At 42.5% G+C, this 22,268-nt stretch overlaps 1 protein-coding gene across 3 annotated transcripts; it reads right to left on the bottom strand.

Moving 5' to 3' along the window:
• Positions 1-832: 832 nt before the first annotated feature.
• foxo3a (forkhead box O3A) lies at positions 833-21,882 on the bottom strand. Of its 3 annotated transcripts, none has more exons than XM_029729457.1 (3): positions 20,596-21,882; positions 19,845-20,458; positions 833-4,408 (listed from the first exon to the last, which is right to left on the bottom strand). In XM_029729457.1, exons 2-3 carry the CDS (start codon positions 20,418-20,420, stop codon positions 3,047-3,049), a joined length of 1,938 nt encoding a protein of 645 aa, XP_029585317.1. In that variant the 5' UTR covers positions 20,421-20,458; positions 20,596-21,882; the 3' UTR covers positions 833-3,046. The 3 variants fall into 3 exon arrangements, with proteins under 3 accessions (XP_029585317.1, XP_029585319.1, XP_029585318.1); XM_029729459.1 differs by having other exon boundaries at positions 19,845-20,719; positions 20,930-21,882; XM_029729458.1 differs by having other exon boundaries at positions 19,845-20,719; positions 21,106-21,882.
• Between the last annotated feature and the right edge of the window lie 386 nt (positions 21,883-22,268).

Raw genomic sequence — 22,268 nt, 5'->3', positions numbered from 1 at the left:
CTACTGTACATTTCAAATACTTCATTATTCTATTATCAGCTCCCCTGGCTGGATTTAAATAGCTCAACATGCTCACTTCTCTTGGATACAGGCAAGCCGATTGGCTCCTACAGAGGATGGGCACATCCAATAAAAAAATTGTCACAAGGTGCACTTCTACCAATAAATACTCAAGGACAAGGGAGTTTCATAATTCCTTTGTCACCAGCAGGAGAAGAGAGGCTGTGATAGCCTGGACTGAACTGCATGGTGACTGTGATTGTGGATGGAGATTGTGGATGCAATATCCTGGTGTCCCCTTGAAATCACATAATTTTTGGGGTGGAGGCAGGTAGCCTAGTGGTTAGAGCGTTGGGCCAATAACTGAAATGTTGCTGGATCAAATCCCTGAGCTGACAAGGTAAAAACCCACTGTTCCCCAGTAGGCGGTTGTTGTAAATAAGAATTTGTTCTTAACTGACTTGCCTGGTTAAATAAAAAAACATGGCCTTGTTGTTGAATTAAGTGTGTCCACACACCACCATACTATTCCTATCCCAAAAAGGCAATACTCTGTTGTTTTTTTTTTAACCATCTGGTAGCTATCAATCCCCCATTTTAAGATGTCATGTTTCCCTAGCAACCATTTTCTATAGCATGATGTCTGAGGACAAAGGACATATAGGAAATCGAATAATGTTCTTAGAAGAAGGCTCCCTTTGTCTTCAAACATTTTGCTATATAAATTCAATCCATTTTTGCTAGGTTACACTTGCAGTAGCAGTGGAGTATTTAAAAAAAATACATGTTGAGATTGATATAAATATTCAATACAATAAAAGAACAAGACACATTTTCAAGACGATTATAGTGCTTCACAAAGCTTTTATTTACATTCACCATTTCTTAGACCTACATTACATCATCCAAAGTGGAAATACATAAGGAAATGCCAACAAACATCAAGTAGAGTGACGTAATTTAGGACCAGCAAGGTTAATAAGATCATAGGTAGGCAGTGAGTAATCTACAGTACGAGAAATAATACTGCAATATTACTTTAATGATGATACTAAACAAAAATGATTTCAGCATAAAACCAGCCAGTCAAATGGTTAATATCTAATCATCGTGAAACCAATCCAAGTACTGTATTCAAAATATGTTGTATCAGGAGTCTAAATCCATCTACATATATTACATAGAACTTCTATGTTGGTAGCGTTAAGAGTTACATAGATGTCAAGAAAATAAGGAGTCATTAAAACTCCTAACATTTTCAACACAATAGCATAGGACACCCGTAAAGCTTGTACAATGTATATTGACTCGAAATTTTGGTAATAATCTCTTCACTTAATCCTATTCCATGTGAGAAATCGGCTCCAAATATTTACATTATATTATTTTTGGGGCAATAATTTAAACAGAATGTTAAGAGTTTATTGCTTCTGATTCTGCATGGAATGGGCTTTTCAATAATCTGATATTTCAGGCTTTGCCTAAATGTCAATATTTAGCATGAGTAAATGATTATCCGATGTAAAAAATATATATTTTTGTAAGCTGTAATTCTTTCGGTGTTCAAAATAAGTAAAAATACAAAGTAGATCCATTCTCAGTGGATGAGATTGTAAACTTAACCCTTATGTTGACCCTTTTTTGATCTTACAAAGTATATTGGAAAACCAAGAGTTAAATCCATTGTTAAATTATTGTGACAGTTGTTTTGCCTTTAGAATTGTACTTTATCCCTTATTTCTACTAAAGCGCGTGCTGAACAAAGTACATTTTCAATGTTTTCTTTTATTGGATTTCTTGAATGTGGAAAAGATTTGGCAATATTCAAGAAGATATTGTACTGTTATTGTTCCCTATTTTAAAGCCGTCTAAATGGTATGCTACCATGCAACTGCCAGTCCTTTTTACAACGCTTTCCCTTAAAGGTTCCGCATGGTCAATCCAACATCTGCAATGGCCGTACAGCATTTACAGCGATGTGGCCTCCGCAGAAGTCAGAGCTTTCAAACTTCTAGCGCTTCGCAGAGCTGTTGGAAGTTGTCAAGAAAGTTCATGTGTTTATAAAAAGCACCTTCCGCCCCCACGTACCATCAACCAATCATGTCAATGCAGAGCTATACGGAGCCCTCCGTACTATTACAACATTTGGGAGGCGCACGGCAATGCGGTGCGGAGCTCGATTTGGCCCCTGCAAGCCTCCAGAGGCTCTGCAATTGTATCAAAACCTCCGTACGGAGCATCTGGGTCGCATTTCCAGAGCAATCATGAATTGCTATAAGGACTAACAATCAAGCAACACCTGGGCCTATATTCATAAAGCTTCTTAGAGTCGGAGTGCTGATCTAAAAGGTTAAACTGATCCTGTATCAGTACTCATACCCAGAAATGCTTTATTGAATACAGGCCATGTTATAGTGCAGAGTCTGACATTGCAACTTTACAAGCAGAGAATTCTCTCAGGAGTATTGAATATCAAAATCACTGAAGAAAATTAACCAAACATCACATACATACAGTACAATTAACACCATGTGGATAACCTTGCATTTGATGACGTTAAACATTTATAAACTAAATGTTTTATGATACAGGTGCATGGAATGGATCTTTGATGCAAGGCGTTTCAAAAATACACAATTGCTTTTTTTCCTTAGTCCTCTTTTCTGCTGAGAACATACCGGTAAAAGCATAAAAAGCTGAATCAAGTATATACAAAATAATGTTAACATTCTCTGGAGCTTGTTAGATGTAAACAGGCAGTCAACCACACTGGACTGATGGCTGGTTTGGCAAAAATATTGTGTTGGTTAATGTATGGTTAAGAAATATGACAATGGAAGCAGGGTAAAAAATAAAATAAAAACATTCCATTTTTATATCAGTGTTTACAAATCACCACATAAGGATAAATCCCTGAGACTTAAAATAAGTGTCTATTTCACATGTTAACTTCACATTTACTAAAATCCCACTGATAATACGGATGGTTACTGTCTCAACTCCCAACACAGAGACTAAACAGAGCCTCACAGTCCCGGGCCTGTATTCACAAATCCTCAATGCAGTCAGCGTCCATCAGCTCATTACGTATGATAGTGTCCATGTCACAGTCCAGGCTGCTGTTGAACACGTCCAAATCCAGATCGTCAGGGACGGGAAAGCGGTCCGGAGCGATCAACTGAAATGGGTTTTCAGAGGTGCTGTTGTTGGTACCAGAGCCACCAAGCTGCATAGAAGAGTTTCTACTGGGAGACGGTAGGTGCTGGAGAAGCTGCTTGGCCTGCTGGTCCAAGTCATTGCTTGAGCACAACACTTCATTGTTAGGGGTAGACAAGCCAGCCTGAGCCCGCCAACCAGGCATTAAGGAAGTCTGGGAATTCAGACCCGCAGCACCGTCCCAGTTTGATGACATCATAGGGTCCTTGCGGAGCAGCATGGCATTCCGCCGGGAATTCTGGGACAAAGTGACAGAGGCGCTGGCTTGTGACATCAGTGGGTCAGAGTGCGTGAGCATGATGTCGCTGACATGGCTGCCATGTGTCTCCAGGCTCAGCAGGTCCTGCAGGGTGTGGTGGTGGTTGAAACGAGAGGACAGGCAGGAGAAGGAAGCTTGGTGGTTCTCCTGGATGGTCTGCATGGGGGACTGGCGTAGGGAGGTCACTGAGGAGGACGGGGGGCTGAGCTGGAAGATGGAGATGGGAGGCCCGTAGCTGCCGGAGGATGGGATGCCCAGACTACTACTACCTCCTGAACAGCTGAAGGTTAACACTGAGCTCCCCATCTGATTGGGTCCTCCGCTCTCCACCTCCTGCCCCAGGGGCTGCTGGGACGCCGTCAAGCTGATGTTGTCCAGAAGGTCGCCCATCAGGTCGTCAGGGAGCCCGTCGTTGAGGTTCATAGTGAGGGCCAGGTCGGCCAGACCTAGGGGGCCGGTGGAGGGGGACAAACTGCTGGGACTGGAGTAGAGCATGGGAGAGAGGGGAGAGATGGAGTCGTCATCCAGCGCCTCGTCCAGCTCTGGGTTGGCCAGGATGGGGGAAAGGCGCCCGCTGATTGTGCTGGCATTGGAGTTGGTGCGAGACCTGAAGTCCGTCCAGGCATCCAGTTCGTCACTGCTGCGAGACGTGGGACTTCCTGTCCACTTGGACAAGCTAGAGGATAAGGATAAACTCTCGGAGCTGCCATCTTGGACGGCCTGTAGGCCTAGAGATGCTTTCTTCTTGGCGGCGCGGCCTCGAGCACCTTTGATTAGCTTGTTGCTGTTGTCCATGGATACGGCCCGTCGTCGTGGAGCTTTGCCGCCTTTCCCGCCCTCAGGGTTGACCATCCACCAGGAACTCTTCCCCGTTCCTTCATTCTGCACCCGCATGAAACGACTGTGGAGAGACAGGTTGTGTCGGATGGAGTTCTGGAGATAGAGGAAAGGGTTAGTTGTGTGACACTTTAACAGGAGGTTAATACAATATTGTTACTTGTTTAATTACAGTGTTACTACACAGATATAAGAGCAACAATACATAAAACACGTTTTTTGATGGAGAAAGAGCCCAATGCATGTGAATTTTGCAGTATTGATTTCATTCCTGATGCAAATTTGTGGATTGTCTTTGATGCTAAAGATTCTTGGTGGTAAAATTGCTCCAAAAAGCAGTTTTTATATGTAGACTTGTGAAAAATGTCTTAACCTCTGTAAAAAAAAAAGGTCTGTGCTCAATCATACATACACACTGGACATAAAGCTGAGGCAAAGTAAAGGGAGAAAACAATAATATACACACACTGGATATTACACTGCAGTTATGCAATGTGTGGATCTTATTCTGGGAGATACAGTATTCCAATGCAGCTGTGACCTATTTTCTGTCTGCTGCTGTAAAAGGTCTAACAGATTTCCCTGGAGATATTCTCAACCATGTAGCTTCTAAATTAAAGGGCTGGAGTCTGTCTGTGCATTCAGGTTACACTAACAGGGAGTCCTGCCACAGAGCGAAGCAAAGGAGAGCATGGGAGAGGAGGAACTGCAGTAAGTAATCTCTGGGTCTGCAGCACCAGGGCTTGGAGAGGGGTGGGTTAATGAGAGATGTATGGATAAGTGTGAGTGGTCTAGGGTAGTCCTAAATGCCTCTACCATTTTGCCTAGCAAAATCTGATATGCACACGTCTGCCTACTATGCAAAGCTGGACATTTCTGTGATGTGAGACAAATCACTGACCAAACCGGCCTATTCTTTCCCATGGGTCAGTGGGCTGTTCTGTCTATATTTGAATATGGGTCAATGGTTTGGTCTGTTGACATCAAACTTCCCGAAAACCCCTCGGTCACTGACTCGCTCCAAGCCAATTACAGGATTAAACTAAGCAGTGACACACTTTTATCATCCAGTCAGGAGTGAAACATGCTTCTCTTTTCCTGAACTGTTAATGCACGACTCATCAGCCGTTCTTTTACTTATTGACTAGCCTGGCAAGTTTGATAAGACTTTGCAACATGCCAACCACTGTGGGTATGACTATGGTTAGCTGTAAGGCTGGGAATTGGCAGGGACCTCATGATATGATACCTACACTACCGGTCAAAAGTTTTAGAACACCTACTCATTCAAGGGTTTTTCTTTATTTTGACTATTTTCTACATTTTATAGTGAAGACATCAAAACTATGAAATAACACACATGGAATCATGTAGTAACCAAAAAAAGTGTTAAATATAAAATATATTTTGATTTGTTTAAGATTCTTCAAATAGCCACCCTTTGCCCTGATGACAGCTTTGCACACTCTTGGCATTCTCTCAACCAGCTTCATGAGGTAGTCCCCTGGAATGCATTTAAATTAGCAGGTGTGCCTCGTTAAAAGTTCATTTGTGGAATTTCTTTCCATCTTAATGCGTTTGAGCCAATCTCTTCTCCTTATTGGTGTCCTTTAGTAGTGGTTTCTTTGCAGCCATACGACCATGAAGGCCTGATTCACACAGTCTCCTCTGAACAGTTGAAGTTGAGAAGTGTCTGTTACTTGAACTCTGAAGCATTTATTTGGGCTGCAATTTCTGAGGCTGGTAATTCTAATGAACTTATCCTCTGCAGCAGAGGTAACTCTGGGTCTTCCATTCATGTGGCGGTCTTCATGACAGCCAGTTTCATCATATTGCTTGATGGTTTTTGCGACTGCACTTGAAACTTTCAAAGTTCTTGAAATGTTCCGTATTGACTGACCTTCATGTCTTAAAGTAATGATGGACTGTCGTTTCTCTTTGCTTATTTGAGCTGTTCTAGCCATAATATGAACTTGGTCCATAATATGCCATAATATGAACTGTATACCCCCTTAACTTGTCACAACACAACTGATTGGCTCAAACGCATTAAGGAGAAAATAAATTCCACAAAATAACTTTTAACAAGGCACACCTGCTAATTTAAATGCATTCCAGGTGACTACCTCATGAAGCTGGTTGAGAATGCCAAGAGCGTGCAAAGCTGTCATCAAGGCAAAGGGTGGCTAAATACCTGTGGATGTATTTCGAGGCCTACCTTCAAACTCAGTGCCTCTTTGCTTGACATCATGGGAAAATCAAAAGAAATCAGCCAAGACCTCAGAAAAGAAATTGTAGACCTACACAAGTCTGGTTCATCCTTGGGAGCAATTTCCAAACGCCTGAAGGTACCACGTTCATCTGTACAAACAATAGTACGCAAGTATAAACACCATGGGACCATGCAGCTGTCATACCGCTCAGGAAGGAGACGCGTTCTGTCTCCTAGAGATGAACGCACATTGGTGCGAAAAGTGCAAATCAATTCCAGAACAATAGCAAAGGACCTTGTGAAGATGCTGGAGGAAACGGGTACAAAAGTATCTATATCCACAGTAAAACGAGTCCTATATCGACATGACCTGAAAGGCCGCTCAGCAAGAAAGAAGCCACTGCTCCAAAACCCCCATTAAAAAAAACAGACTACAGTTTGCAACTGTACATGGGGACAAAGATCGAACTTTTTGGAGAAATATTCTCTGGTCTGATGAAACAAAAATAGAACTGTTTGGCCATAATGACCACCGTTATGTTTGGAGGAAAAAGGGGGAGGCTTGCAAGCCGAAGAACATCATCCCAACCGTGAAGCACGGCGGTGGCAGCATCATGTTGTGGGGGTGCTTTGCTGCAGGAGGGAGTGGTGCACTTCACAAAATAGATGGCATCATGAGGGTGGAAAATGATGTGGATATATTGAAGTAACATCAGTCATGAAGCTAAAGCTTGGTTGCAAATGGGTCTTCCAAATGGACAATGACCCCAAACATACTTCCAAAGTTGTGGCAAAATGGCTTAAGGACAACAAAGTCAAGGTATTGGAGTGGCCATCACAAAGCCCTGACCTCAATTCCATAGAAAATTTGTGGGCAGAACTGGAAAAGCGTGTGCGAGCAAGGAGGCCTAGAAACTTGACTCAGTTACACCATCTCTGTCAGGAGGAATGGGCCAAAACTCACCCAACTTATTGTGGGAAGCTTGTGGAAGGCTACCCGAAACGTTTGACCCAAGTTAAACAATTTAAAGGCAATGCTACCAATACTAATTGAGTGTATGTAAACTTCTGACTCACTGGGAATGTGATGAAAGAAATAAAAGCCAAAATAAAATCCCTACTATTTTTCTGACATTTCAAATTCTTAAAATAAAAGTGGTGATCCTAACTGACCTAAGACAGGGAATTTTTACTAGGATTAAATGTCAGGAATTGTGAAAAACAGAGTTTAAATGTATTTGGCTATAGCGGAAATTGAGGAAAACTCGCCTCCCTGCGGACCTGGCATCCTTTCACGCCCTCCTCTCTACATTTTCCTCTTCTGTCTCTGCTGCTAAAGCCACTTTCTACCACTCTAAATTCCAAGCATCTGCCTCTAACCCTAGGAAGCTCTTTGCTACCTTCTCCTCCCTCCTGAATCCTCCTCCCCCTCCTCTCTCTCTGCGGATGACTTCGTCAACCATTTTGAAAAGAAGGCTGATGACATCCGATCCTCGTTTGCGAAGCCAAATGACACCGCTGGTCCTGCTCACACTGCCCTACCCTGTGCTTTGACCTCTTTCTCCCCTCTCTCTCCAGATGAAATCTCGCGTCTCGTGACGGCCGGCCGCCCAACGACCTGCCCACTTGACCCTATCCCCTCCTCTCTTCTCCAGACCATTTCCGGAGACCTTCTCCCCTACCTCACCTCGCTCATCAACTCATCCTTGACCGCTGGCTACGTCCCTTCCGTCTTCAAGAGAGCGAGAGTTGCACCCCTTCTGAAAAAACCTACACTCGATATCTCCGATATCAACAACTACAGACCAGTATCCCTTCTTTCTTTTCTCTCCAAAACTCTTGAACGTGCCGTCCTTGGCCAGCTCTCTTGCTATCTCTCTCAGAATGACCTTCTTGATCCTAATCAGTCAGGTTTCAAGACTGGGCATTCAACTGAGACTGCTCTTCTCTGTGTCACGGAGGCTCTCCGCACTGCTAAAGCTAACTCTCTCTCCTCTGCTCTCATCCTTCTAGACCTATCTGCTGCCTTTGATACTGTGAACCATCAGATCCTCCTCTCCGAGCTGGGCATCTCCGGCGCGGCCCACGCTTGGATTGCGTCCTACCTGACAGGTCGCTCCTACCAGGTGGCGTGGCGAGAATCTGTCTCCGCACCACGTGCTCTCACCACTGGTGTCCCCCAGGGCTCTGTTCTAGGCCCTCTCCTATTCTCACTATACACCAAGTCACTTGGCTCGGTCATATCCTCACATGGTCTCTCCTATCATTGCTACGCAGACGACACACAATTAATCTTCTCCTTTCCCCCTTCTGATAACCAGGTGGCGAATCGCATCTCTGCATGTCTGGCAGACATATCAGTGTGGATGACAGCTCACCACCTCAAGCTGAACCTCGGCAAGACGGAGCTGCTCTTCCTCCCGGGGAAGGACTGCCCGTTCCATGATCTCACCATCACGGTTGACAACTCCCTTGTGTCCTCCTCCCAGAGTGCTAAGAACCTTGGCGTGACCCTGGACAACACCCTGTCGTTCTCCACTAACATCAAGGCGGTGACCCGATCCTGTAGGTTCATGCTCTACAACATTCGCAGAGTACGACCCTGCCTCACACAGGAAGCGGCGCAGGTCCTAGTCCAGGCACTTGTCATCTCCCGTCTGGATTACTGCAACTCGCTGTTGGCTGGGCTCCCTGCCTGTGCCATTAAACCCCTACAACTCATCCAGAACGCCGCAGCCCGTCTGGTGTTCAACCTTCCCAAGTTCTCTCACGTCACCCCGCTCCTCCGCTCTCTCCACTGGCTTCCAGTTGAAGCTCGCATCCGCTACAAGTCCATGGTGCTTGCCTACGGAGCTGTGAGGGGAACGGCACCTCCGTACCTTCAGGCTCTGATCAGGCCCTACACCCAAACAAGGGCACTGCGTTCATCCACCTCTGGCCTGCTCGCCTCCCTACCTCTGAGGAAGCACAGTTCCCGCTCAGCCCAGTCAAAACTGTTCGCTGCTCTGGCACCCCAATGGTGGAACAAGCTCCCTCACGACGCCAGGACAGCGGAGTCAATCACCACCTTCCGGAGACACCTGAAACCCCACCTCTTTAAGGAATACCTGGGATAGGATAAAGTAATCCTTCTAACCCCCCCCCCCCCCAAAAGATCTAGATGCACTATTGTAAAGTGGTTGTTCCACTGGATATCATAAGGTGAATGCACCAATTTGTAAGTCGCTCTGGATAAGAGCGTCTGCTAAATGACTTAAATGTAAATGTAAATGTGTATGTCAACTTCCGACTTCAACTGTACAATACTGCCAAAGATATTGCTCACCATGTCTGCTGCAGAGGGACAATAGAGAGCCATGAGAAAACGAGTTGTGATCAGACATAGAAATAAAAAAAAAGTGCTGGAAACATGCTGGCTTATCATTTTAAAAAGGAGATAGAGAACGAGAAATTCCAGAGTTTTGGCACAGGTACAGCTGACTAGCGCTAGCTAGAGTTAACTACTTATTATTATCATCCTCATCAATTATTTTTGATACTTGGAGTCAAGATATCGCAATACTCTGCTGTATCGATTTAGCTGATTAGGTTACACAAACCTACTTCATTCAGATCTAAATCTATACATTGTTGTATTATTTGTATTTTCCCATGTATAATTGCAAGTAGAATGTGATCTCTATATTTTTATAAAAATATCTATATTTTTTACCTTTATTTAACTAGGCAATTTACAATGACAGCCTACCCTGGCCCAAACCCGGACGACATTGGGCTAATTGTGCGTTGCCCTATGGGACTCCCAATCACGGCCAGTTGTGATAGAGCCTGGAATCGAACCAGGGTCTGTAGTGACGCCCCTAGCACTGAGATGCAGTGGGAGCCCAATATGCAGTGCTTTCTGTAAAAAGACAGAACTAAAAGCACCCACTGTAGCGCTCCCTTCCCCCACTCTGTCATACAACAGCAGCAGCCGGTAGCAGCCTTTGACCAAATCCTCCTTGTGAACAGACCGACAAACCAACAGACAGACAAACCGACACAGACACCAGAATTCTGCTAGTCTACACAAAGCAACGCCAGATCCAGAGTAAACCAGCAGCACGCCTCTTCCCCCACTATTTCTCGCCCTGCTCACATCATCCCTGTCTCTCCCTCAGACACCCTCTATTTCTCCCTCGCTATCAATCTCTCTCGGTCCCATCTCTCACTCCCTCGTACTGCTACACATTGATCTACATAGTTTCCAGTCAGCTGATTCTTGTGCTCAGGCCACCAGCCCAAAAAAATAAAAAATGGAGGTATGGAGCCCAGCAGCCAATGGCAAGACACCCATTGATTAAAAACGAACCATAGTAAGTAGACCCATAACACTGTACCAGGACAATAGCTACAGCAAAGGGTGCATTGTCTAGCAACCTGACATAATGCATCAATTCCGTAAAAAATAAGGACTTACAAACAAAATGTTTCAGGACAAATGTGCACTAAATAGGTAAGTTATGTATGGAACAAGTTGGGTTGACTGCAAGGCTAAATACAAGATATTAAAGCTAAATTCAAGGCTGAACAGAAGCACTAATGTATGACATAAAACATAGCGTTATTATCAAAGTGGGAGCTGAATTACCTACTGTATAGATTGACAACGTCAACGATTAGCCCCAAACCACTCTTCATAAAAGGACATAATGCACCGACCTTGCCCCAGCTCAGCCGATACAGATAGACAGCCTAAATCTTAAATTCCTTAATACCACACTGTCTAATAGCTGAGATAAACTGCTGACCATAGTGCTATAGGGTAAATCCATTCCTAATATGCAGACTAAACCTCTTCCTATGTGTACAGAGTATCAGTACACTTCTGTACCAGATATATAGTGTCAATAGAAGAATAGCACTAACCTATAGAAACTAAGACCTAAATGGTGATCTCTAAAGCCGTCAGCATGCTTCAGTTCGGCTGGAGGCAAGCCGAATCGTCGTTTGAAAGACAAACAAAAAAAGCGGCAATAGTACTTGTTTGTCCATTTTGAGACGCCGTAGCCAGAATACACTTCCTCAAAATAATTAGAATGAATCCAACTCAATAAATCTGTCATTTTGACATTTTTGCCAAGATCTTAGCCACACAATTTTACATAAGATGTTTGGTGCAGTATTTCTCAATTTAAAAAAATCTCTCGTTGAATCACAAAGACTTTATTGAAGAATCCCTACTGTTGACCAATCACCGACGAAGGGTCGTAGAATTCGGCAACCGACTTCGGCTTGCCTCAAGAAAAAAATGCTGTGTGCCTGAACAGTCAAAAAAAAAACCTTACCGAAGTCCAAAACTAACTAAAATGTCACAAAATGACGCCATAACACATACACAAACTCTTCCGAACTGTTTCGGCTGGGAAGCACGCAGACGCCTTAACAGTGTGAGCCACCCACAAGTAATCATGAGTGGCTTGTTGCGTGACTATTTCCATGACTAGTTACGTTCCCATCCAATTGGCGACAGACTTTCATGTGAATATTCAAAAATCTGCATAAAGAAAATATGCGTATTTTCCCCACCAGTGGTGGGTTTCCACCAAACTGACTTGTGGATAAAAAATAAAAAAAATCAGTGCATGACGACATAGTGCACACAATGTACTTTCTCGCTTAAGTTTTCAGGTACCGAATAAAAATGTAAAGATCAATGTGTGTTTCCATCACATTTTAAACTCTACCGACATTTGTCAAAAACTGTTGCGTTAAATAGAAAATGTGCCTTCTCTGGTATTGGCACACCTGCGCCCTAACAGCTCACAGATACAGCGCGGGTAGGCTGTGCGGGTAGGCTAATGATTCAACCATATATGCATCAGCAATCACAGCTAATGAAGTCACTGAAACCCTTAACAAAGAGTTGCAGTCTGTTTTGGAATGGGTGGCCAGTAATAAACTGGTCCTGAACATCTCTAAAACTAAGAGCCATGTATTTGGTACAAATCATTCCTTAAGTTCTAGACCTCAGCTGAATCTGGTAATGTATCGTGTGGCTGTCGAACAAGTTGAGGAGACTAAATTACATGGCGTTACCTTAGATTGTAAAAACTGTCATGGTCAAAACATATAGATTCAATGGTTGTAAAGATGGGGAGAGGTCTGGCCATAATAAAGAGATGCTCTGCTTTTTTGACACCACACTCCAAAAATCAAGTGTATGATTTTTAGTTTTGTCTAATCTTGATTATTGTCCAGTCGTGTGGTCCAGTGCTGCAAGAAAATACCTAGTTAAGCTGCAGCTGGCCCAGAACAGAGCAGCACGTTTTGCTCTTCATTGTAATCAGGGGGCTGATATAAATACTATGCATGCCAGTCTCTCTTGGCTAAGAGTTGAGACTGACTGCATCAGTTATTTTTTTAAGAAACAATGTGATGAAAATCCCAAATTGTTTGCATAGGCAACTTACACACAGCTCGGACACACACACACTTATCCCACCAGACATGCCACCAGGGGTCTTTTCACAATCCACAAATCCTGAACAAATTCAAGTAAGCGTAGTATTATATAGAGCCCTTATTGCATGGAACTTACTTCCATCTCATATTGCTCAAATAAACAGCAAACCTGGTTAAAAAAAATTATAGATAAAGCAACATCTCACGGCACAACGCCTTTCCCCTACTTGACCTAGTTAGTGTGTGTGTATGCATTGATATCTAGGCTTCATGTGCCCTTTGAAAAAATTTATGTAGTTCTGTCCTTGAGCTGTTCTTGTCTATTGATGTTCTGCATTATGTATCATGTTGTGTGTGGACCCCAGGATTAGTAGCTGCTGCTTTTGCAACAGCTAATGGGGATCCTAATAAAATACCAAATATCTACATGGGGATATTATGGATAGCAATATTTTTGGCAAACAACGATCATCAGGGACGGGTCCGAATACCATACTTAAAACTGCATACTATTTACTCATCGGCGCATACTATTTAGCATGTACCCTTTTAGTAAAAAGTATGCAGTATGCCACAACGCAGTAGCGGCTCCTGATTGGCTTAGGTGGGGAGGGGCCGAGTGTGGTTGAATTTCTCCATTAACCAGCCTAAACTCTGAATAGAATCGGTTAGTTATAGGCCTACTCAGTCTGCCTATAACATTTGACCAACACCGTAGTAGACCATATAGCCCATCTATCCCATTTAAAAAGGGATGAAGTCAAACAGATCATTTAGTTCCATTTCGACATATTTAGTGAAACCAAAGTGCTGTAACATATAAATGAAATCAAATAGCCTAGTACACACACCAAAACTTTTCTAAATGTTCAAATCAAAAGGCTAGTTCACAGAAATTCAGAACCGCAACATAATAAAAAAGACGCACAAATTATTGGGAACGAGATCAAAATGACTGCTAGGGCTTGATCCATAAACGAAATAGGTAGACTAGCCAACAAAACTAAAACAATCCACATGTTCAACTCAAAAGGCCTGATTAACATGACACTAATAAAGCAGCCATTTCCCGAGTCCCCGGTGCCGACAAATTCAGAAATCTAAAGATGGTTTAGTATTTAGTTTTAAGGCTCTGGCGAAGGCCAAGGGAACAAATAACACATCAGTGAGAAACTAGTAATCCACTTTGGAATTTGTATTTTTTTTTAAGAAGGTTTCCAAAGATGCAATACTTGTGATCATTTTAAGGAGAACAAAAACGACTTAGCCTACATTTGAAAACCACCAAAGAAGCTTTGGGCATCTTCCCAATTAAGTAGCCTATTTTTGTTGTTTGCTACTTGAAGAGAACTTGCAGCCCACCTCTTCCAATGCTTCGTGGAAAAGTGTGCATCGAATTCTACTAGATGACGACCCGAAATGAGTATAACATCCTGGGATTTAAACCATACTTGATGTTCGAAAAGTCACATACTATTAAAACATTCTATATTTGCATACTGAGAATGCGTCATTGCGTTGTTTCCCACTATTAGATGATTTTGGTAGCGCATCCCCATTTCTAAATGATCAGCTGTTGTTAAAGCCGAAACTAGTATGACGTCCGGGCATTAAAAGTATACTTGATTCTCAACATGTCGTATACTATTAAGCTCAATTTTTTTTCCCGCATATTCAAACCAACTACTATTGAGGACGCAAGTATGGGTATTCGGACATGGCCCATGTCACCAGAATAAGACCCTCGTTATTGATTTATTGTTATAACTATGCTCATTATCATAGTAATGATCCTAGTGGCGTTGCAGTCTAAGGCACTGCATCTCAGTGCTAGAGGCATCACTACAGACCCTGGTTCGATTCCAGGCTGTATCATTACCGGTCGTGACTGGGAGTCCCATAGGGCGCCGCACAATTGGCCCAGCGTCTTCCGGGTTAGGGTTTGGCCGTCATTGTAAATAAGAATTTGACTGACTTGCCTAGTTAAATAAATGTTACATAAAAATAAAACGCAAAAATGTAAATTGTTCCATTTCTGTAGACCCACAAACCTCTATCCAACAGTTGCACAGGATTACAAACCTAGACTATTTCTATTTCCAGACCTCTTTTTTCCATTTAAATCCAGCAAAGCTGAAGCTTTCATTAGACTCGATTCCATGACGGATGGATTGGTTTTCCAGGCCAAACTAATCCCCAGAATCAAACGGAGGCAAGAGACAACAGACCAGAGAGAGCCCTTTGCGGACCAAAATTATAAACTTAAAGGGATATTTCAGGATTTTGGCAATGAAGACCTTGATCTACCTCCCAAGCCTCAGATGAACTAATGGATACCATTTTTATGTTTCTGCATCCAGTATAAAGGAAGTTAGCGGTAGTTTTGCGAGCCAATGCTAACTAGCTTAGCGCAGAGACTGGAAGTCTTCGGGTAGAGCTAGCATGCCACCAGTCTTTGTGCTAAGCGAGCGCTAGTTAGCATTGGCTCGCGAAACTACCTCTAACTTCCTTCACGTTTGCTTCATAGACAAAATCCTGAACTATCCCTTTAACCACCAGGTTAGAAGGGCACTAGAAGAAAGGCCTCTGATGAGAGGGACTATCTGAACTAATGAATACTCCCCAGGAAAAACAATACTAATAAAATGGGAAAAGGTGGCTGAAGAAGTATCTCCACTCGGGAGAAATTAAAGGAAAATAACTACCTTCATTGGCTGTAGATGCCAGGTAGTGGGGTCTTTTGTTTTCGTCCTCAGCTGTATGCATCCATTTTAAATAATCAATGGCTATCATTCACCATCTACCATCACAAATGAATAGCCCATCATTGGTTGCATCCCAAATGGCAGCCTATTCCGTACATACTGTAGTGCATTGCATTTGACCAGACCCTACGGGACCCTAGTAAAAACGAATGCACTATAAAAGGAAACAGGATGCCATTTGGGAAACAAATGTTTTTAACTGCACCTTTGTTCTGATCGTGTTACTGAAAACTGCTCTAATAAATAAACTCAGATCAAAAGGACACCAACCTAAACTTCCACTAACATAACAATTGGTCACCCTAAATGTGTTTTAATTTAATTAAATGTTTAATTTTCAACTGCTGACAAATATTCCTTTACAAGAAAAGTGTTTGTTGTAATTTGTTGCATTGAGCCCGAGATCCCCTGCAGGCCAAAGGGCCTCTTCTACATGCAAATACTCTGATAAGACGGTGGCAGTCAGAGGAACTCTCCACTCAGTGTTACAGTACGAGTAGCGTAAAGTGAAACTGAACAATTCGGTTTGGACCCAGGCTGACAGTATATAGCCTAAGTCTCCTAAACCAGAGCCATAGTGTAGGCCTATATGGTTCTGTCCTAAACTTGAGACAGCATCTGATTGTCCAGCTTTCTCTGAATGGTCTTCATCAAGAGGGCTGAATGACAATGTAGGTATGCATCTACTTCTATTACAGCACTGTCATAGGCCGGGTGACAAGAGTGGTGTTGGCTGCACTCAGGAGGAGCCTCATGCAACAGTGATATCTGCATGGGGCGTCGCTTGTTTCTATCAGGCAGCCACACACTTTCCATTCCCAGCTGGCTATCATTTTTTTGTATGCATTGTAATTCCAGAAAATGTCCATAGTATATCTGATGCTGATAGTCGAATGATATTGATTTACAGTATTACTTACCCGCAATTGTTCGCTCAATTTCAGTTTATGTGAGAAAACCCTACACTTTGCAGTGCTTGTTATCATTGTACCATCTAAAATCGCTGTGAAATATCTTTTCAATAACAAAAAAAATATATCATTTTTATAGTCGTTTGAAGCTGGTGGACTAAAATTTGTTGGTTTCAGTTTTGGTCCACCAGTTTCAAACTGTAAAAACGATATTTGTTACTGAAAACATATTTCACAGCGATTTAGATGGTACAATGATAACAAATAGAGGTCGACCGATTATGATTTTTCAACGCCGATACCGATAATTGGGGGACCCCAAAAAAAATCCGATACCGATTAATTGACCGATTTTTTGTGTTTTTTTTGTAATAATGACACTTACAACAATACTGAATGAACACTTATTTTAACTTAATATAATACATCAATAAAATCTATTTAGCCTCAAATAAATAATGAAACATGTTCAATTTGGTTTAAATAATGCAAAAACAAAGTGTTGGAGAAGAAAGTAAAAGTGCAATATGTGCCATGTAAAAAAGCTAACGTTTAAGTTCCTTACTCAGAACATGAGAACATATGAAAGCTGGTGGTTCCTTTTAACATGAGTCTTCAATATTCCCAGGTAAGATGTTTTAGGTTGTAGTTATTATAGGAATTATAGGACTATTTCTCTCTATATGATTTGTATTTCATATACCTTTGACTATTGGATGTTCTTATAGGCACTTTAGTATTGCCAGTGTAACAGTATAGCTTCCGTCCCTCTCCTCGCTCCTACCTGGGCTCAAACCAGGAACACATTGACAACAGTCACCCTCGAAGCAGCGTTACCCATGTAGAGGAAGGGAAACAACTACTCCAAGTCTCAGAGCGAGTGACGTTTGAAACGCTATTAGCGCGCACCCGGCTAACTAGCTAGCCATTTCACATCAGTTACAGCAGCCTAATCTTGGGAGTTGACAGGCTTGAAGTCATAAACAGCGCAATGCATTGCGAAGGGCTATTTGAATGAATGCTTACGAGCCTGCTGCTGCCTACCATTGCTCAGTCAGACTGCTCTATCAAATCATAGACTTAATTATAACATAACACACAGAAATACAAGCCTTAGGTCATTAATATGGTCGAATCCGGAAACTATCATTTCGAAAACAAAACGTTCCTGTTACATTGCACAACCTTCAATGTTATGTCATAATTACGTAAAAGTCTGGCAAATTAGTTCGCAACGAGCCAGGCGGCCCAAACTGTTGCATATACCCTGACTGCGTGCAATGAATGCAAAATGACACAATTTCACCTGGTTAATATTGCCTGCTAACCTGGATTTCTTTTAGCTAAATATGCAGGTTTAAAAATATATACTTCTGTGTATTGATTTTAAGAAAGGCATTGATGTTTATGGTTAGGTACAGTCGTGCAACGATTGTGCTTTTTTCGCAAATGCGCTTTTGTTAAATCATCCTCCGTTTGGCGAAGTCGGCTGTCTTTGTTAGGAAGAAATAGTCTTCACAGTTCACAACGAGCCAGGCGGCCCAAACTGCTGCATATACCCTGACTCTGTTTGCAAGAGAAGTGAAACATTTTCCCTCGTTAAAAGAAATTCATGTTAGGAGGCAATATTAACTAAATATGCAGGTTTCAAAATATATACTTGTGTATTGATTTTAAGAAAGGCATTGATGTTGATGGTTGGAGCAACGTGTACCTAAGCGATTATATGCAACGCAGGACAGGCTAGATAAACTAGTAATATCATGAACCATGTGTAGTTAACTAGTGATTATGATTGATTGATTGTTTTTTATAAGATAAGCTTAATGCTAGCTAGCAACTTAACTTGGCTTCTTACTGCATTCGCGTAACAGGCTGGCTCCTCGTGGAGTGCAATGTAAAGCAGGTGGTTAGAGCGTTGGACTAGTTAACTGTAAGGTTGCAAGATTGAATCCCTGAGCTGACAAGGTAAAAATCTGTCGTTCTGCCCTTGAACAAGGCAGTTAACCCACCGTTCCTAGGCCGTCATTGAAAATAAGAATGTGTTCTTAACTGACTTGCCTAGTTAAATAAAGGTCTAAAAAAAAATCAAAATTAAAATAAATAAATATTTTAAAAGAATCTAATAAATAAATAAAATCGCCGAAATCGGCGTCCAAAAATACCAATTTCCGATTGTTATGAAAACTTGAAATCGGCCCTAATTTAATCGGAATGGCCGATTTATCGGTACACCTCTAATAACAAGCACTATTAGTGCTTGTTATCTCAGATAAACTGAAATTGAGTGAACAGTGTAGAATTTTTGCAACAAGGAAATGACAGTGATTTCCACTAGATAACACAGCCACAAAGTCAGAACAGCATTTCTCAGTTTGACAACAGATGCCAATCCAGCGGGAGAACTCAATAGGCGAATATCACAGCCAATCACAACACTGGTGGGTAAGTAACACTATCACTCCACTATTAGCCTCAGATATATTATGGACATTTTCTGAAATTACAATGCAAAAATTATTTCACATTTTTTTATGTGTAGCACTGAAAAAAAACACTCTGAGCTAAGGTCATATAACCTCAGGAATTACAGGAAATTAGCTTTAAAACGGCACATTGTTAGCTCTGCCCCATGGCAAAATGTGTAGAATTGCAGCAAACTTGCTTTAAAAACTAAAACATTTTCTCTACGTCCCGTGTAGAATTGCAGGAAATATACCCTAAAAATGATAGTTATTTATTTTATCGCCGCTGTCAAGACGGGGGGCACTACTAGCAAAAAATTTCATGTGGGGCCCCCAAAAGGCTAGGGCCGGCTCTGACTTCATGTGTGGGTATGGATGTGGGTAAGCAGACCCGCGAGCCACTTGCGGCTCCTAATGAGTTGAGCTTTTGTGGCCCCCACCCCTATCCCTGGTCTAGATGGAGGAAGACTTTATACCAAAAATCATACTGTGGTCCTTGGTATGTGTGTGTTTGAATACCCCGAGTGTGTCCCCTCGCTACAATATGTACAGTATGTAGCCTACCTAAAACACAGATTAGCGCCAAGTGAAAGCATTGTATATCTTTATCAATTCAGATTCCACCTGCAGATGACAGTGCACACTAAGAACACATGGGCTCACTCACACAGCCTTTGTTACACTGTTATTACTGAAAGCATCATCCCATATCAGTGATGTCACCCTGCTGCTCACCTTCCAGCCTGCAGAGCTGTTGCTGTCTCCTTTGTCCTTGAAGTAAGGGACAGACCTCACCATCCACTCATAGATCTGGGATAATGTCAGCCTCTGGTCCGGGGAGCTCTCTATGGCCTGGGTGATGAGGTCCGCATAGGAGTAGTTCCCCCAGGCATTCCTCCTAGCTGAGGACTTCCTAGGTTGGGAGGCCAGGCCATTGAGAGCTGAGACAGCATGCGTCTGTGTGGACGAGGACCCATCGACGTCATTCCCCTCCTCTTTGGAAGTGGGGTTCTGTACTTCTTCCTTAGTGGTTGTGGTGAAGCATGGGTGTTTAGAAGAGTTCTTTGTGTTCTGATGTATGGCTATGCCACCATTCACATTATTGATCTTATAAGAGCTAGAGCTGCTGGGTGCTGTGACATCATCATCCTCTTCCTCGGGGATGATGTCATCGTTTGATTCGGGCTTCCCTGCATTAGACTCTGGTCGAGGCAGAGGCCAGGTGCAAGACCTTGGTCGTTTCTGGGGCTCGAAGTCTGGATCGATGTCAATATCCTGAGAGAGTGGTTCATTGTGTGATACTTCAGCCATATTCCTCTCCTTGGTTTCTTGCTTGTATTCGGTATACACTGATCAACAAAGTTGCATTCCATTAATAATAGGCGATTATTTGTTTGGTTATCATGCACAATATTAGCTATCAATTACCAGACTCATTTAAAGCATGCATAATGAGTAAAATGTGTCCACGGTCCACATTCCACACCTCCAGCTGATGATAGAACTCCACGTGCGTCCCGTCGACTGTCTTTTCTCTGATGATCGCAGCAACTTGATCGTGCGATTCAAAAGGCCATTGTTTCATGTGCATTTATTACTGCAGCGTCCGTCTGTAAACAAATTGATTTATTATACATACGACATTTTAAGTGATCCAACAGAATTCCATCACCTATCTTGGGAATGGCGTGTAGCGCACCCTCTAGAATAACGTTAGCTAGCTACTGTATACAATCAACAGCGTTCCGTGTTTGTTTACTATTTCCAATATGCGGGTTACATTTTTTTTTAAATAGCACGCTAGCGTTAAGAATCCAAACCTTCACATTCCAAATGGAGCTGCCATCTTGACCATTTCCTTTCCAAATCCTTTATTAACCGTGTAGCTATGAGGAGCACCGCCGAGAGCTTCCATTCCCTGCCTCCAGTGAGCTACTGGTTACCATCGAGAGATTATTTTCAGCATTTGCAACAAATGAAGAGTTCAGCTACTTACACAATGTTGCATGTCGAATTAATAAAACATTCGCTCTGCCTGTGATTCTGCTCCCTCTCCTCATCCCGAGCAGCGGTGCACACCACAAGCACAACCTCCAAGGCCATCTCCAGCTGGCTACTAGTACTGTAGTCCCAGATGAAAGAAAAGACCTGCCCCCTGGATTGCATTGAAGGAATCGGCGTTAAAGTGACACGCTCACTGTATTGCATCACATTGACAGGTTGGAACATTTCAAGTAAAGGAAACATACCAAGACATTTAATACAATGATGGTGTCATCATAATTCTGCATAATTACAAAAGGTACTTACTTGGTATTTCAAATAATAATTATGATACTATTATGATCATGGAGGGCAAAATTACACATGGTACTACACATTAAAGACACACTATATATACAAAAGTAAGTGGACACTTTCAAATTAGTGGATTCGGCTTTTTCAGCCACACCCGTTGCTGACAGGTGTATCAAATCGGGCACGCAGCCATGCAATCTGCATAGACAAACATTGACAGTAGAATGGCCTTACTGAAGAGCTCCGTGACCTTCAACGTAGCACATAGAATGCCATATAACAGGGCAGATCTTTTTGGCCTTCAGCATGACAATGCCCCCGTGCACAAAGCGATTTCCATACAGAAATTGTTTGTTCGAGATCGGTATGAAAGAACTTGACAAGCCTGCACAGAAACCTGACCTCAACCCCATCTAACACCTTTAGGATGAATTGGAATGCCAACTGTGAGCCAGGCATAATCGCCCAACATCAGTGCCCGACCTCACTAATGCTCTTGCGGCTGAATGGAAGCAAGTCCCTTCAGCAATGTTCCAACATCTAGTGGAAAGCCTTCCCAGAAGAGTGGAGGCTGTTAAACCATCAAAGGGGAGGACCAACTCCATATTAATGCCCATGATTTTGGAATGAGATGTTTGACAAGCAGATGTCCACATACTTTTGGTCGTCAATTGTATGTCATCATGTCAAACTACACAATTGTGCCCAGTAATCTGTTTCTCCTAGCCTGATCCTAGATATTTGTACTCTTTCCAACTCCAATTATTTGACATGACAATGAGTGACAAAGAGGTGGCATGACAGCACAGCATAGGCTGGCACTCAGGTTACAGTAATTTCTGTTTGCTAAATAAAACTTAG

This window comes from Salmo trutta, chromosome 33 (assembly GCF_901001165.1).
Source record: "Salmo trutta chromosome 33, fSalTru1.1, whole genome shotgun sequence".
NCBI classification, from domain to species: Eukaryota; Metazoa; Chordata; class Actinopteri; order Salmoniformes; family Salmonidae; genus Salmo; species Salmo trutta.
Note: the sequence above shows the minus strand (reverse complement) of the source record. Positions and strands in the feature narration are given on the sequence as shown.